Source organism: Bubalus bubalis, chromosome 2 (assembly GCF_019923935.1).
Source record: "Bubalus bubalis isolate 160015118507 breed Murrah chromosome 2, NDDB_SH_1, whole genome shotgun sequence".
NCBI lineage: Eukaryota > Metazoa > Chordata > Mammalia > Artiodactyla > Bovidae > Bubalus > Bubalus bubalis.
The window spans coordinates 173097310-173116113 of NC_059158.1; the positions used below are offsets into that span (position 1 = coordinate 173097310).

An 18804-nucleotide genomic window follows, 5' to 3' on the forward strand; every position below is an offset into this window, starting at 1 on the left:
CAATCAAAACAGAAAAAAGAAAAAAAAAGATTAACCAGAAAGCAAGAATGCAAACATGTCACCTCCAGGTCAATGGAACTATGATAAGGGATTTCGCTTGCAGTCCAGTGGTTAAGACTCCATGCTCCTAACGCAGGAGACACGGGTTCAGTCCCTGCGCTCAGAACGAATATCCCACATACCACGAAGTATGGCCAAAAAACCAGCAAACAAACAAAAAAAAAAAACCCCTATGATGATTTAGTACAAATCTTGACTGGTTTTCCATGCACAAAGGCAAAAAGCGAAAAAAATAGGAATTACATAATTCACTTCTGCAGTGATGTATTATATAGGGGATATTGAATGGTGTATGAATGCCCTTAACAGTACTGGCAAATACAGAAACAGAATTTACATAACCACTGCTGCTTATGATCTTCAGCAAAAATCAAAGCAGAGACTTCTAATCGTAACGAATGGGCATATCGCTACTGCAAGCAACTAGAGACTAGGCAAAATGTATGAAACAACTGTTTTCAGACTGCTCAGAATTGTGATCTGTAAGGGAAGATAACAGATTCCTTTAGTCTTAAAGGAAATCAGTCCTGAATATTCATTGGAAGGACTGATGCTGAAGCGCCAATACTTTGGTCACCTGATACGAAGAACTGACTCATTGGGAAACACCCTGATGCTGGGAAAGATTGAAGGCAGGAGGAGAAGGGGACGACAGAGAATGAGATGGTTGGATGGCATCACCGACTCGATGGACATGAGTTTGAGCAAGCTCCGGGAGTTGGTGATGGACAGGGAAGGCTGGCGTGCTTCGGTCCATGGGGTCACAAAGAGTCGGACGCAACTGAGCGACTGAACTGAAATGAAAGGAAGGGAAACAAGTGAGATGAGACTCGAAATTTCCTATGAGTCTAGGAGCTTATAGTTTTTCAAAATTAAAATACTGTTTTTTAAATGAATGCCCAACAAACATAAAATAAGTAAACAAAAGCAAAGAGACTTCATAACCAGCAGATCTGCACCATGGGAAACTAAAAGGAGTTCACCAGGAAAAAAGAAAATGTGAGATGGAAACAAATCAAGAGCACTGGAAATGGAAATATGTGAGTAAATATAAAATCCTTTTCTCATTTAAAAAATATTTTTAAAAGATAACTGTCTTGGGACTTTTCTGGAGGTCCAATGGTTAAGACTTCTCGCTTCCCCTGCAGAAGGTGTGGGTTTGATCCCTGCTTAGGGAACAAAGATTCTGCATGTCATGCAGCATGGCCAAGAAATTAAAAAAAATAACTACTTACAGTAAAAGCAATAATATATTGAAGAGTTTATAATATATGTATATATGAAATCAATAGCAAAAAAGTGCAGATTTGGAAGGGTACTATTGTTAGGGCCTTACAGTATATGTTAAAGTGTTAGTCATTCAGTCCTGTCCAGCTCTTTGAGACCCATGGACTGTAGGCTGCCAGGCTCCTCTGTTCATGGAATTCTCCAGACAAGAATACTCTAGTAAGTTGCCATTCCCTTCTTCAGAGGATCTTCCCGACCCAGGGATGGAACTCAGGTCTCCTGCATGGCAGGCAGATTCTTTACCATCTGAGCCACTAGGGAAGCTTAACAGTATAAGTGGTAAACTATTTGAAGGTAGAGTGATTAAAGATCTGTACTGTAATCTATAGAGCAACAGTTCTCAAAGTATGTCCCATGGTCCCCAGGAGTTCTCAGTACTCTTCAAAGCCTTCACAAGATCAAAACTATTTTTGTAACAATACTAAAATGTTATTTGCTTTTACTACTTGTTACTTACCAGTGTACTGGGGAGTTTTCAAGAGGCTACATGACATGATATGGAACAAAGAACCACATATGAGAATCTGGTAGTTTTCTATTAAGCCAGATATTAAATGTAATCATTGCATTCTTCTCCCTAAAATTTTTTTAAAATTCTTTTTATTTATTTAATGAATTTATTTGGCTGTACCAGGTCTTAGTTGTGGCATATGGGGTCTTAGTTCCCTGACCAGGGACTGAACCCAGGCCCCCTGCACTGGGAGCATGGAGTCTTTTTGGTCACTAGACCACCAGGAAAGTCCCAAAATTTTGGCTTTGTTTTGAAAATTACAGTTATTTCTAATAAAAACACTATGTTAACATGCAATGAATGTTACCTTAAAATATATGAATAAATATTTTAATAATTTACCAGTTATCTGGTTGCGTAAAGATAGATATAATGCACACAAACACACACTTTGGGACCCTCAATTTTTAAGAGTATGAATAATCTGTAAAACTGCAAATGAGTCCTGAGACCAAAAACTTTGAAAACTATTATCCTAGAACCACCACTGAAAATAAAACAAAGAGGTATAGGTAGTAAGTCAAGCATGGAGATAAGAGAAAATACTTAAAAATACTCAAAAAAAGCAGGAAAAGATGAAAGAAGAAACAACTGGTAGACAAACAGAAAACAAGTGATAAATGTTAGATTTAAATCCAACCATGCTGATAATTATATTAAATATAACTGAAATAACACCTGAATTAAAAGACAGATTGTGAGACGACTAGGGGAAAAAAGCAAGACCTAACTATATGCTGTCTATAAGACATCCATTTTAAACACAAAGATATAGCTAGGTTAAAAGGATGAAAAAAAAACATACCATGCAAACACTAGTCAAAAGAAAGCTCAAATGGCAATATTAATATTAGACAAATAAGACTCCAAAACAAGAAATATTACTAAGAGTATAGAGAGTTCATAATGATAAAGGAGTCGATTTTATGTCAATATTATGTCACAAGGACATAATATTCCTAAACATATTATGCATCAAATTGCAGAGTTTCAAAATACATGAGGCAAAAATGACAGAACTGAAAAGAGGAATAAAAACATCTTCAACTAGGGCTAGAGATATGAACACTTCTTTTTTAATAAAAAAAATCTGTAAGGATATAGAATTGAACACCACTATCAACCACCAAAACCTCATTGAAATTTATAGAACACTTTACCAAAATCAGAATATACATTTTCAAGTACACATGGAACATTCATCAAGATAGACCATATGCTGGCCTATAAAGTAAGCCACAGTTTATTTAAAAGGACTGAAATCACACCAAGTATATTCTCTAACCATAAGAGAATTAAACTAGAAATAATAGGAAGATAGCTGAAAATTCCTAAATATTTGGAAATAAAGCAACACACTTCAAGAAATCACAAAGGAAATTAGAAATTGCTTTGAAGGAAATGAAAATGAACACACATCAAATTTGTGAGATGCACCTAAGTAGCACTTAAGAGGGAAATCTGAGACTTTAAATGCTTACAGGAGTTAGAAGGTCTCAAATCAGTGCTCTAAGTTTCCACAATAAAAGCTACAGAACAAGAGCAAATTAAACCCAAAGTAAATGGAAAAGAGTGAAGAAGAAAAAGATGAAGTGAAAAGTGAAGAAAAGAAAATAGCCAAAAATAATATAGAAATATGAAACTAAAGACTTACTTTTTGGGAAAAAATCAAATTAATAAAGCTTTAACTAGATTTAAGGAAAAAAATGACAAATTACCGATATTAGAAATTAAATAGTGAACATCACTACAGATCCTACAGTAAAGAAATAATAAGGAAATATTAAGAATAATTTTATGCCAATAAAGTAATCAACTTAGATAAAATGGACAAATTCCTTGTAAGAGACAAATTACTAAAATGGACTCAAGATGATAAAGAAATCCTGAAAAGCCCTATATCTACTATTAATACATCTGTAGTTAGAAACCCTGCCAAAAAGAAAACTCCAGGCTTTATGAGTCAATTCTACCAAACATATAAAGGAAGAAACAATACCAAATCCTGCAACAAACTGAGAAACTGAGAAGAAAACAATTCCCAACTAATTTTATGAAGCCAGCATCACCATGATACTTGAACCAGAAGAGGACAATACATACAAGAAAAATTAAAGACCAATATTCCTTATGAACAAGACAAAAAAAAAAACAACCTAAAAAGACTAGCATATTGACTAAAGATAATTCACCAAGACCTAGTGAGATTATCCCAGGAATGCAAGTTGGTCTAACAGACAAAAAAAGGTCAATAAATGTAATACACATTACAGAAAAAAAGGAGAAACACCACGACTCAAATAAAATTCATTCGACAAAGTTCACTTATTCATGATAAAAACTCCCACCAAACTACTAATAAAAAGGGAACTTCCTTACCTGATAAAGAGCATCTATGATAAAGCTATATCTAATGTATCATACTTAATGTACTAGAGGTCCTAAAGGTCCTAAAAATGTACTAATGTATGATAAAGGTGCTATCAGGCAAGAAATAAAAAGCTTACAGATCAGAAAGGAAGGAATAAACTGTCCTTATTTGCAGATAAGGTCATGTTAACATAGTCTAAGGAGTCTATTAAAAAGTTACTAGAAGTTAACAGAAAAATTTAGCATGGTTGTAGGATGTTAAGTTCAACATAAAAAATCAATTGTAAAAAAAACCAACACAACCATCTCATCCTCTGTCATCCCCTTCTCCCAGAAAAGCCAAATAAATAAACACTAAATATATATATATATAGTTTGTATATGCTAGCAATGACCAGCTAGAAATTGAAATTTTATCAGTTACAATACCATAAAAAGCATAAATGCTTATGAATTAATTTAACAAAGTATGTACAAGACCTGCACAAAAAACTGCTAAGAAATTAAACACAGAAATAAATGGAGATATATCCTCATCCATGATCCTCATCATGGATTGGAAGCCTCAAAATCATTATAATATCAACTTTCCCCAAACTGCTCTACAGATGCAACATAATCCCAATGAAATACCCAACAGGTATTTTTTTTTTTACACAAAGTGACATGCTAAAACTGATTCTTTAAAATTATGGAAATCCAAAGGACCAAACAATTTTAAGACTTACTGTCAAGTTATACTAATATTGACATAAGAAAAGATTCATGTACCAATGGAACAGAACAGACAATTCAGAAATAAACCCATGGAAAATATAATCTTTTTAATGTTAGAACTAGATACTCATATTTAAAAACAAAACAATCACAACAAAAAGCCTAAGACTTTGCCTTACAAAAGCCATAAAATAGTATAATCACTTTGGAAAACAGTTTGGAAGTTTCTTATAGAGTTAAAAAAAAGACAGATATTAAATGACTCAGTAATTCCACTAATTATTTACCTTAGAGAAATGAACACGTTAACACAAAAATCCCATATATGTATGCTCATAGATGCTTTATTCATAATAACAAAAAACTAGAAACAGAAATGTCTATCAACAAATGACTAAACTGTGGTATATTTATACAAGGAAAAATTCAGCAGTGAAAAACTACTGATATAGACAACAATATGGAGTCATTTGTTGTTGTTTTTAAAAAACTATTTCAAGTAAAAAACCAAACACAAGAGCACATATTGCATGATTCCATTTATATGAAATCCTGCCGCTGCTGCTGCTAAGTCGCTTCAGTTGTGTCCGACTCTGTGCAGCCCCATAGATGGAAGCCCACCAGGCTCCCCCGTCCCTGGGATTCTCCAGGTAAGAACACTGGAGTGGGTTGTCATTTCCTTCTCCAATGCATGAAAGTGAAAAGTGAAGTCACTCAGTCGTGTCTGACTCCTAGCAACCCCATGGACTGCAGCCTACCAGGCTCCTCCGTCCATGGGATTTTCCAGGCAAGAGTACTGGAGTGGGTTGCCATTGCCTTCTCCGATATGAAATCCTAGAAAAGACAAATCTAGTCTACAGTGACCAAAAACAAATTAGTGCTTTCCCAGAGCTGGAGTTGGGGCAGGGACAGACTGACTGGGATGGAGCACAAGGGACATTTTTAGGGTGATGGGAATCTTTTATCAACTGTGATTGCTATGATGATCTCACAAGTACATAAAACTGTTAAAACTCACCAAAGTGTACACTTAAAATGGGCTCATTTTATTGCATTAAAACATACTACAATAAAGTTGATTTAAAAAAAGTTAAGGCTTATTTCCAGATAAACATACCAGGTTGGTATGAGTTTATCTCCTCTTGCCCCTAACATCCTTCACTAAATTAGAAATGAAAGGTCTGAAATCAATGATCTTAGCAACCATCTAAAGAAAACTAGAAAAAGAAAGCAAATGAAACTCAAAGTAATCAGAAAAAAGGAAGCAATAAATATCTATCAGAATAGAAATTAGTAAAACAAAAAAATAGAAAAAAAATCAATGAAAAGGCTGTTTTTAAAAAATAAAAAAAAAGAGAGAATAATACTGTTTATAAAGTTTTAAACCAGACTGATTAGAAGACAGAAAACACAAATGATCAATACTAAAAATGGGAAAGATATCACTAGATAACATATAAAAGGCTTATAAGGCAATATTATTAACTGTGAGCCAATGAATTTAACAACTTAAATGAAATAAATTCCTTGAAAGATTACCCAAGTTCACCCCAAAAGGGATACCAGTTTTTCTATACAAATTCTTCCAGAGAATTCTCAATTCATTCTGTTAGGCCAACATTACTTTGCTACCAAGACCATACAAAGAGATTATAAAGAAAGTGCAGACCACATCCCTTGTGAAGATAGACTCATAACAAAATTCATGACAAAATTTTAGCAAATCAACCCAATGCTATTATTAGAAAGATAATACTTTAAGACCAAGTACAGAATGCATAAGACCAGGAATGCATGATTGGTTTAACAATGGAAAATCAAAGAATATAATTCTCTTACATTGTATGATTATCTCAATAGATGCAGAGAAAGTATTTAATAAAACCCAATGCCCATTTTTAATAAGACCTCTCAACAGATCTTAAATATGAGGGAACATTCTCAAGTTGATAAAGGGTATTAAAAGAAACATAAAGCTAACATAATAGTTAATGGTGAAATACTAAACGTTTTCCTCTTAAGAGCAGCAGCAAATTACTTGTATTACTTGTATTCAGCACTGTACTGGAGGTTCTAGCCAGCCTAATAAGTCCAAGAAAAATAAACAGCATCCAAATTGGAAATGAACAAATAAAATGTATTTATTTGCTAATGACATGATTACATATGTAGAAGCTGATGGAATCTACAAAATAGGTATCAAACCTAATAAATCAATTTAGCAAGATTGTCGGAGAAGGCAATGGCACCCCACTCCAGTACTCTTGCCTAGAAAATCCCATGGACGGAGGAGCCTGGAAGGCTGCAGTCCATGGGGTCTCGAAGAGTCGGACATGACTGAGTGACTTCCCTTTCACTTTTCACTCTCATGCATTGGAGAAGGAAATGGCAACCCGCTCCAGTGTTCTTGCCTGGAGAATCCCAGGGACGGGGGAGCCTGGTGGGGTGCCGTCTATGGGGTCGCATGGAGTCAGACACGACTGAAGCAACTTAGCAGCAGCAAGGTTGTAGAATATAAGATCAATGTACAAAAATCAATTGAATTTCCATATACTGCTGCTGCTGCTAAGTTGCTTCAGTCATGTCCAACTCTGTGCGACCCCATAGACGGCAGCCCACCAGGCTCCTCTGTCCCTGGGATTCTCCAGGCAAGAACACTGGAGCGGGTTGCCATTTCCTTCTCCAATGGATGAAAATGAAAAGCGAAAGTGAAGTCGCTCAGTCGTGTCTGACCCTCAGCGACCCCATGGACTGCAGCCTTCCAGGCTCCTCCGTCCATGGGATTTTCCAGGCAAGAGTACTGGAGTGGGGTGCCACTGCCTTCTCCGTTCCATATACTAGCAATGAATAAATCTTGGTAAAGATGGTAGCAACTGCAATTCATACACTGGGTATGTGAAGTGGTACAACTGCTCTGGAAAATAGTTTGGTAGGTTCTCAACAAGTTAAACATATCTACCATATGACCCTGTCATTGACAGTATATCCATACAAAGATTTGTACATGAAAATTTATAACAGCTTTATTAAATAGCCAAAAACTGGAAACAATCCAAATGCCCATCAACAGATGAATGGATGGATACACAAACTGTGGTATAGCTATTCAGGGAATACTACTCAGCAATAAAAAGGAATAAACTACCAAGAATATAATGAATTTCAAAATAATTACTTTTTAAGAAAGAAGCTATGCTCAAAGAAGTGCATAAAATGACAGCAAACCAGTGATGGCCTGGGGAGTGGAAGGAACAAGAAAAGACAGAAAGGGAAGAATTACAAAGGGGCACAAAGAAATTTTGGGGTGTTACAGTAGTTTTATTTTGGTTGCAGTTAGTTTCAGGGTGTTTACATATGTCAAAATTTAACAAATTGTATTTAAATTTGTACAGTTTATTGTATTTCATCAATTATCACTCAAAAGAGAAAAAATATCTGGAGATAAATTCATAAAATAAGAATATTCTAAGAAAAAAGGAAAGAAAAACAGGAAAGAATTCTTGGAAATCACAAATGTGAATGTAAAAATAAAGAAGTCAATACAAGAATAGAAAATATCCCAGAAAATATTAACAGAAAAAGAGACAGGTAGAAAAAAGGAAAGAAAAGATAAGAGACATAGAAGATCAGTTCCTGGAAGTTCAATATCTAACTATTAGGAATTTCTTAGAGAACAGATTATACAAAGAAGAAACAATTATCAAAGAAATATAAGAACTTCTCAGAATTGAGAAATACATATCCAAATTAAAAAGGCCCACTGAGTGTCTATAAAGTACAAAGAATGGAAGAAAGAAGAAAAATAGCTACATGGACTTCCCTGGTGGTCCAGTGGGTTAAGACTCCGTGCTCCCAATTCAGGAGGCCTGGGGTTCAATCCTGGTCAGGGAACCAGATCCCACATGATACAACTAAGCATTCCCATGCGCCAACTAAAGAATCCCACATGCTGCAACTAGAAAGATCCCACATGCCACAACAAAGATCTTGCATGCCACAACTAAGACCTGACACAGCCAAATAAAGAAATACTTAAAAAAAAAAATGTTAAAAAAAAAAACTGCACCAAGATATCTCAATAATGAGTATAAATTATCAGATACAGTGGATAGAAAAGACTCTAAAAATTTTCAGAGAGAAAAAACAGGTCACATACAAAGAAATAAAAATTAAACTGAGGGACTCCCCTGGTGGTCCAGTGGTTGGAAATCTGCCTTTCAATGCAGGGGATGAGGGTTCGATCCCTGGTTCAGGAACTAAGATCCCACATGCCCAGGGTTACTGAGCCCCCAAGCTCTAGAGCCTGCAGGCCACAACTAGAGAGAAGCCCACGCCCACAACAAAAGATCCCACAAGCTAAAACTAAGACCTATTGTAGCCAAAAACAAATAAATGAATATTTTTTAAAAATTAAACTGAAACCAGATTTCTTAACAGCAACACTGGATGTATGCCTTCAAATTTCTAAGCAAAAATGACTTTTCAATTTAGAATTCTCTATCAAACCATCAATCAAATATGAGGACAAAGACATTTTCAGATATGAAAGAGTGCCACAAATTTATTTCCTATATGCCCTTACTTAGAAATTTTCAAAAAAGAAAAAAGAAATTCTCAAATGTGCTTCACTAAGACAAAGATCAAGAAAGAGGAAGAAATGGAATTTAGAAAACAGGATTTAACTCAAAAGGGCAGTAAAGGAAAACACTAAGATGACAGCTCTGCAGCAGCCTAGAGAACAAGCAGTACAGATTAGAGCAGGAGGACAGAGGCTCGAGGGAGAACGTCTCCAAAAGATAATTAAAAAGGGATTGATAATTATTGGGTATATCTGAGCATTTCCAGGGGAAGAAGTAAGTGTGAAAGATAGTCGCTCAGTCGTGTCTGATTCTTTGCGACCCCATGCACTATAGTCCGCCAGGCTCCTCTGTCCATGGAATTCTCCAGACAAGAGTACTAGCGTGGATTGCCATTTCCTTCTCTAAGGGGAAGAAAGGGGAATACTAATAATATAAGTTGTACTTGTAAAAAAAAAAATAAACTCATTTGTAATTTTTAAAAAGTGAGCTAATTAACAACTCGAGGAAAAACAAATAAATTCAAGAAAGAAAAATGAAGCCATAGTACTATACCACTTGGCTTTGCAGTATACAGTATTTACTTAGTTGTAATACAAATAATGAATACTGATTTAAGAATCATTAGGAAAGCTACCACAGAAAACAGAAAATAACAAGCATTGGTGGGGATGTAGAAAAGCTGGAACTCATGTGCATTGTTGGTGAGATTCCAAAATACTATCGTACAATCACTGTGTTAAACACTATGGAAGTAAAAAATTAGAAACAGAACTACCATATGACCCAGCAACCCCACTTCTGGGGACATATCCAAAAGAACTGAAAGCAGGGTCTCAAAGAGGTATGCACACCCATGTCCATAAGCAGCACTATTCACAATAGCCAAGAGTGGAAGCAATCCAAATGTCCACAAAAGGGGGAATGGATAAACAAAATGTGGTATATTTTATACACACAATGGAATATTATTCATCCATAAGGAAGGAAATTCTGGAACATGCTATACCACAGATGAACCTTGAGGACATTGCTATGCTATGCTAAGTCACTTCAGTCGTGTCCGACTCTGTGCGACCCCATAGACGGCACCCCACCAGGCTCCTCTGTCCCTGGGATTCTCCAGGCAAGAACACTGGAGCGGGTTGCCATTTCCTTCTCCAATGCATGAAAGTGAAAAGTGAAAGTGAAGTCGCTCAGTCGTGTCCGACTCTTAGCAACCCCATGGATTGCAGCGTAACAGGCTTCTCCGTCCATGGGATTTTCCAGGCAAGAGTACTGGAGTGGGGTGCCACATTATAATAAGTCAAATAAACCAGTCACAAAAAGTCCAGTATGGTATGATTCTATAAAGAATTAAAATTCATAGAAACAAAATGGTTACTAGGGGCTTTGGAGGAGTGTTGGGGGAAGTTAGTTATTTTTTAATGGGTACAGAGTTTAAGATTTGCAAGACAGAAATGTTTTAGAGATTTGTTTCACAACAATGTGAATAAACCACACTACTAAACTGCGCACTTAAAAATGGCTAAAGATGATAAATTTCACGTTTTGTTGTTGTTCAGTCACTAAGCCATGTTCTACTCTTATGTTACTTTAAAAAAAAAAAAAAAAAATCACAATTAAAAAAAAAGACTTACGGGGTCATGTCAGAAGACATAAGAGCTCACTTAAAGATTTCTCATTAGTCAAAAGCGGAACAAATTAAGCAACAAAAAGGGTCATGACTACAACTGATTAGAAGATACTGATTTTTTTAAAAAACCATAATAGTGATACTAAAAAAAACATTAAATTCTTCATACAAGAATTAACAACTAGTAATTCTAGAAGAAATGATGTATTTAGAAAACAAACATTTCCTATGCAACTCTCTGTATAGTAGCTAATTCAGACAGAGATCACCAATGAATGTTCAAACCATTAGATGAATAACAGTTGTGCAAGGATTTTCAAATGCTACCAAAGCATCACCCCCAGATAATTTACTAATTACAAAGGGGAAAATGTACCTTCAAATGGAAAGATGTAGCACTGAACATTTAACAAAGTGATCAAACTTAGCATCTCTATCAGTGGACCAATCTGTCATTAGATGGTGCCTCCTTACTTGATACAGGATGTATACACAACGGTATCTATGAATTATTCCAGCTTATTTTAAATGCTTAATCTGAATCTAATCCCTCCTCTAGGCCCAACTTCCAGTTTACAGGAAATACAGTGGATGGAGGAACAAGTTAAACAACACCACAAGAAAACAATCAGACACAATTCAGAAGGAGGGACAATCTACAAAACAAGTGACCTAGATTATGAGAGACTACGGAGACAATAACCAAACACATGATCCTTGATTAGATCCTGCTTGAACACTTTACAAGACATTTTTGGGAAAACTGGATGGAATACAGACTAGATATTAGATAATTTTAAGGAATCATGATTAAATATAAATTACCAGAAAACATGTGAAAATGTTTAACCTCACTAATTATTAGAACAAAATGTTAAAATTTACTCTTAAATTGGTGGCAAAAATTAATACTAGTTTTTGGGGCAGGACAATCTGGTAACATTTAACAAAAGTTTTAAAAATGTTTATATACTTTACCCAGCAATTCCACTTCTAGGCATTCATCCTATAGAAATAAGAGTTGTACATAAACATTTATGAACCAGAATGTTCACTGCAGCATTACTAATGAAAATGGACATAACCTAATTTATCAAGATGGAATAATAAATTATAACCTAATTTATCAAGATGGAATAATAAATTATATGATTCTTTTAATCATTAAAAACACTTTGAGATATTTAATATGGAAAGGTCCTAAAATATATTAAGTAAATGGAAGAGAGTAGTTATTTTTTGTGATCCTAGAGGGCAGAACTAGGAACTACCACTGGAAATTATGAGGAAGCACAAGTTGGCCAATGTAAGGACTAATTTTCTAACAATTAGAATTTTCTGAAAAGCATCTGAAAAAGAATGAATATATGCACATGTATAACTAAATCACTTTGCTGTACACCTGAAACTAACACAACATTGTATATCACATTAAATAAAAAAGAATTTTCCAAGCAATAAACGGCCTGCTTCATGAGGTAACGAGTTCTGCACTATTAGATGCTAAGCAAAGGCTTAATAATCTTTTTTGGCAAAGATACATGCCATAGATTTACATGGTAGGAGATTAAGGAGAAGATCTTACTGGTACTTTCCAACTCTAAGAATTTATAATCCAATATAAAGTTATCTGTTAGGGGATGACAGAAAGGAAGTGGTAGGTATTTCTCTGTAAATGCTATTAATGACCCACGTGGCACTAAACTAAAGAGATTATACCTATAATAATGGAGTTGAAGGATGATTTAATTATTATATTCTGTATCAGTAATATACAAATTACTGATAAACTGAAAAAGATGATTTAACCTAATGCAGAGGGTTCAAATTGAACTGATAGGAACTAATTTTGAATCTGCCCCCTATTATTTCTCTGTGTCTAATAAGGAGCCTGCAGAGTTAAACTCTTCCAAGGTAAACAGCACTAAACATCTCAAAAAGGACAGGAGGTGCTCTGCTCCTCTTTGCTTCCGGCTGTCCAGAAATTCATATATAAAGAAAGGAGAGAAAGAATATGCCCATATCCCCCCTGCAATATGATATATAAAATCTTTAAATTTTTGAGATGTGGAAAGTGACACAGAATTTAGAATCACACTGGGTTTCTGGAAGGCAGAAGAAAACACTTGAGGCCTATGAAGATTTTAGAGTAGCTGGTAATGTTGAAAATTCTTAGATGTCAAAAAAGAAATTCCCTAAAAGATGCACTTAAAAAAACAAACAAACACCTTTTATCATGGAAAATTTCAAATATACACAAAAGTAGAGAATAGCATATAATAAGCACCCTCACCCTCAATGACTCAGTCATTGAGCTTCATTTATCAACATTTTTGTAAAGCTGTTTTCTCTAATTTTTCAGATTGTTTTTTATATTGTTTTGTTTTTAGATTTAAAAACAAATACCTGACATCACATTATTTTACCTATAAAAATTTTCAGTATGAAAAGACACAATTTCTTGCTAATAATACTAAATAGTCAATAAACTTGCTATGGCAATATACTGTTCTATGTATTAAACCACCACTTACACATATAATTTTCATGTCAATTAGGCTTCACTGTTATCTTCATCTTATAAATGAGAAAACGGAGTTTTTACTGGCTCAAGGTCACAAAGTCAATAAAGCAGTGGTGCTAGGGTATGAACCCAGATGTTAACTCTAGACCAGACTTTGTTCTCCCAACCATTAAAGCAACTGACTTTTCTCTTAGTTATTCTAGTTGTTCCTTATATAGATTGTTGTGATAAAATGGAAGAAGGATTGCTGAATGAGGAAGAGATTGGGAAAGATACAGTAATATGAGCAGCTACTCACTGCTCTTCCCATGAAATTTTCTTTTTAAATGCCCCAAATGAGAAAGGAAAATGTGACTGGATATGATCATTGTCAACTACCTAAGATATAAAAGAAAGACAGTCACCTTACAGAGGGGAGGAACGATCAAGTCTCTTCCACAAAGGTTGAATATAGATGAACTACTTTTAATCTACCCCTTTAATGACAGCAGGGGTGGGGTGATGGGGATGGGGGTGGGGATGTCTCTCATTTCACACATCCTTTTAGTTCAAGCAAAGGGATCTCACAAGTGGAGGGCCAAGCAATCAGTACAAGTGTACTTAATTGCTTAATGAAATCTGAGGAAAAACATAAAAGAACCTGGAGTAAAAATTCTTCTGGCTGATATCTCAGAGTTCTCAACCTTTAGCTCATAGCCTTATAAAACAAAAAAGAAAAAACTACCCAGTAATTCAAGATTTGTCAAAGAAAGGAGAGTTCTCCTTGGATCTTTGGCCAAAAAATCCTTCTAAAATCCTCCCTACTGATTTACAATAGATCTTAGAGTAACTGAACTAAATTATCTTCTGTATGGAGGCTGCTTAGGACATCCTTCTTTACCAAACACAAACTCCTTCCCTGTTCCTACTGCACTGCATTCATAGTTCTATTAGAACACTAACCAATATTGCAGGATAATTATGTTTTCTTTCTCTGGACTATCAATTTCCAGAGTCCAAGACCCACCTTACTCTTTACATTTTCAATCCCTTACCTCCAAACTGAGCACTACCGAAAGTACCTGAGAAAACTGTGCTGAATGAATAGAGAAAGAAGCTAAGATGATAGAATATGAACTGATCTTTCTGAGAAGCAATTCTTTCATCAGATTTTCTAACCTCCATACCTTCAGTATAATTTACAAGCTTCCCTTTAGGAGTCTTCCCATCAACTAATAGTTTAGGATGAACAAAAACATGAACTGTAGTCTCCTGAGGCCTGGAGAAAGAATCTAGCCATTTTGGTTTGCAACAGCTTTTAACTGACTAGGAAAAACTCAGACTGAAGATTCTGAACGGCAGTCAATCCTTCCAAGAGCTTTTATTCAGATGCCAAGATGCAAGATGGTATCCGAAATACCTGCTTTTTACTTTTAAAGGCTGAAGGCAACAGGGATAAAAATTTCAAAAAAAAAAAACAAACAAAAAACCCCAGTGATTACTAAGCAGTGCCTGGTTGTCATTTCTACTATTTTTCAGACCAAAAAAATCTGAAGCAAAAAAAATCCCAGACAAAAAATGTCTGGTTATAGACCTCAACCATGAGGGAGACTCTTTTCATGTACTGGTATGAGTCGCCTTGGATGCCTCTCTAATACTAGTTAGCCAAACAAGTTTGAGGATAATCTGGTTAGGCAATCCCTTAAAGTGAAAACCTTTGGATAAGGAAATTACCTTTCTCACCAACTTACAAAAATTCAAGATGATCTCCCAGTTTAAGCTATATCACACTGGAATAAAAAAGTCTCATATTTTTTACAGGCCATTCTTTGGTTACCATGTTACCTTGGTTTGAATCCACTGGGTCTTCTATATGAGCAATGACATTCCTGAGATAACTTTGCTTCTGCTTTTCTAGGTCTGACGGTGAAAATGTCGGAACATTAGTCCTTTAACAAAGCAAACCAGGAGGAAAAACAATCGGTTAGAACCATGAGTATAGTGCTTTGTACAGAGAAGTCATATACTGTTGATGGGTTGTGTGTGCTTAGTTGCTCCATTGTGTCCAACTCTGCAACGCCATGGACTGTAGCCCACCAGGCTCCTTTGTCCATGGGGATTCTTGAGGCAAGAATACTGGAGTGGGTTGCCATGCCCGCCTCCAGGGGATCTTCCCAAACCAAGGATCAAACCCAGGCCTCTGCATTGCATGTGGATTCTTTACCATCTGAGCCACCAAGGAAGCGATGGATTAGAACAACTAACTCTCAAAACACTAAGATGAAATGACAAAAGATAGTGTTAGTCACGTAATGCAAAGCTGCAATCAAGCACAGAGCTGAGGAAAAAAGATACAACCTCCTGTTAACAAGGTATAGCAAAGTGAAGACTACCTATTCCACAGAGAGAGAAAGCATTTCGAGAAATTCAAGGTTAGTAAGGAAATAACTAACTTCATAGAGCCACACAAAAATTGAGTAAGATAAAGACCAAAAAGAATCAGCTAGATCTGGCAATCTTTGCTCATGCTGATCACACTGTACTGAGTGTCTGTGGATGAGATCGTGAATTTATTACTGCTCCAAGTAGCCTGATTTGTGTACCTTGGTATAATTTTCATTGTATGCAATTCACAAAGTTCCTTGAAGTAACCCAAACAAAACAAAGAGAAAAAAACCCAGAAAACTGGGATTAGGGGGTTATAGTCAATTTTAGCCTTATCTGTACTACTGAAAAAATTTAATATCTGTAATCAAATTTAAAAAAAAAATCTCACTGTAAGGAAGCACATATGACACAACCTAAAAAATAGCTTTGCTAATTGAAAAGGCCCATGTAGAGATACTGCCATCTCCTGGCAACAAGAGAATAGACTGAAAAGGTAACCCAAATCTGCAACCTCTATAAAATTTTTTCACCAAGGACAGATATATGCAAGTTGGGAGAAATGTTTAAATGACTTTCTATAGATATATCTTAACATTTTTGTTAAAATTATTCTAACTTCCTATGCCTGTGACCAGGCTTCCCCACACATATGAAAAGAAATCTTACATTTATACAGTGCTTTCACTAAAGTCTTTTTCTTTCTTAAAAATAACCCTATGAGGCAGCAGAGAAGGCATCATTAGCCTCATTTTATTGACCAAAAAACTGAGGTCATTTGATTTGTCCAAGGTCACATAGTTATTGGTAGTTCCAGAACTTCAAGTATGCTTACTCGCGGCGCAGGGCTTTTTTCCCACACTAAGGAAAAACTCAGGAGAGGAAGAAAGCAACTGAATTGAACCAACAAAAAACAGAATATTTCACTATATCCTTACCTCGTCTTGGCTTGCAGAACAGGAATGACTTTACCTAGTCTTTTTTCATGGACCTTTAGCTTCCCAGAATCCTTGTCAAGAACATCCTGCTTTTTTCAGAGCAGAAGGAATGAAGAAGGAAAGATGGCCTTAGTTATAAGAAAATAACTGAAAATAGCACTTATGGAAATATTCTTGAACTAAAGGTTATACAAGCATACTTGTGAACTTTACTGTACCAGGTACTAACACAGGTGCTTTAAATGAGATAATGATAGTAATCTCAAGAAAAAAAGTAGAATAGTAAAATCATCATCTTATTCAATAAATGGTTAATTTTATATAAGTTACTATGATTATTTTATTAATTTTCAATATACTATAAAGTACTACTTACTCCAATTTATAGATAAGAAATTGTGAGGAAACAAAGAAGCTAAATAATTTGCCTAGGGACACAGTGCTAGTTAGGCTTCAAACCCCAATTTATCTGAATACAAAGCTCTGTTACATAGTTTCATTCCTCTCTTCACCTTGAAAAACATACTTACCTTGCTGGATGAACTGGAAACTGGTAACTTCATTTCAAAACTTGATTTATATGATCCATTTCTCCGGGATGACCCTGTATTAGGAGTCTCTGAATGGTCCAAGATCTGAGAGAATACAGGCGTAGGTTTCTTACTGTCGGACATATTTTTATCAGAGACAGTATGCTGAAAATTACTGTTTGAAGAAGGGAGTGGGGGCCCATCAGAGGCAGAGTTATCGGGGCTGATCCCTTCAGATTCTGTGCAAAGTGTGCTCTCGTTTGGGCTAAGATCATCTTCTCTCATCTCTTCCCCAAGGGAGGAGGGTTTTTCAGTAACTCTGGATGTAACTTTGGACATGTAAGTCTTGTCCTTATCAAGTACAACATCACAAACTGTTGGATCAAATGGTGCAACTGTAACTTTTATAAGATTCTTTTCTAGTGCAAAGCGTCTGTTCAACGGTTTAGTAGGAGTTGGTCCATGACCAACTGATGTAGTTAGTTGAGGTAGTTTGAATGTGTCAGGGGTCTCAGCTTCTGGTCCCATGTTGTACGGTGAATCTTTCTCTTGGGGAGTGTCAAGTGGAATTTGACTCCCTTTCTCTCCCTTCTCAACATTCCTGCTGTCATCACTAGGCAACCCTCCTCCCCAAGGAAAGTGCTCATTTGATAGGTCATCATCCTTCAAGAGTTCCTGAATCTGTTCCTCTGTGAAACTGAAATGGCCATCATCTTCTCCATCAGATAGCTCCAGCAAGGAGTCATCCAATTCATCCTCATCCAAGGAACTCCAAGAAAAAGGAGCATTGTCTTTAGGCAAGAGAGAGGTACCAGAAGACTGTTCAGAGGGCACTAGTGAGCACATCATATCTGGAGAAATAAGAGGCAGTTTCACTGAGAACAGGAAATACCCTTTTATCAACTCCAATCTGCTTTAGAGAGTTATGGTGTCTTAGTATTTCAGATTCTTTGCACTATGATTTGTAACATGAGAAAGTTTTAAGATGTTTAACTTTACCAGAATCATGGAAATAGGTATCAGAACAATGAGATTTTTTTTTTCCTAGCAAAGTGGCAAAAATTAAAATGACACGATAATCTATTTTGGTGAGAATGTGAGAAACAAGGATTCTCACATACTATCAGTGAGAGTGTAAGTCAGTACAATATTTTGTAGAGAGTAATTTGGCCATAGCATCTGACTCAGCAATTTCACTTCTGGAAATTTACCTTGCAGAAATACCTGTACAAAGGCACACAGATACAGTTACAAAGGTGTTCAAAGCAGCATTATTCAGAACATCCAAAT

At 35.8% G+C, this 18804-nt stretch overlaps 1 protein-coding gene across 7 annotated transcripts in view; it reads right to left on the reverse strand.

Moving 5' to 3' along the window:
• Window positions 1-18804, reverse strand: part of LOC102412905 (S100P binding protein) — a 34787-nt gene that overhangs the window by 10005 nt on the left and 5978 nt on the right. For 5 of the 7 annotated variants that reach the window (XM_006054654.4, XM_006054651.4, XM_006054649.4 and 2 more), the window contains 3 exons: window positions 17515-18365; window positions 16985-17073; window positions 15507-15610 (listed from right to left, as the gene is read on the reverse strand). In XM_006054654.4, coding sequence (XP_006054716.1) covers window positions 15507-15610; window positions 16985-17073; window positions 17515-18363 — 1042 coding nt within the window. In that variant the 5' untranslated portion in view covers window positions 18364-18365. Of the gene's footprint in view, window positions 1-12136; window positions 12165-15506; window positions 15611-16984; window positions 17074-17514; window positions 18366-18804 lie in introns of those variants that run through there. The other 2 variants (XM_025278488.2, XM_025278486.3) reach the window with 2 other exon arrangements.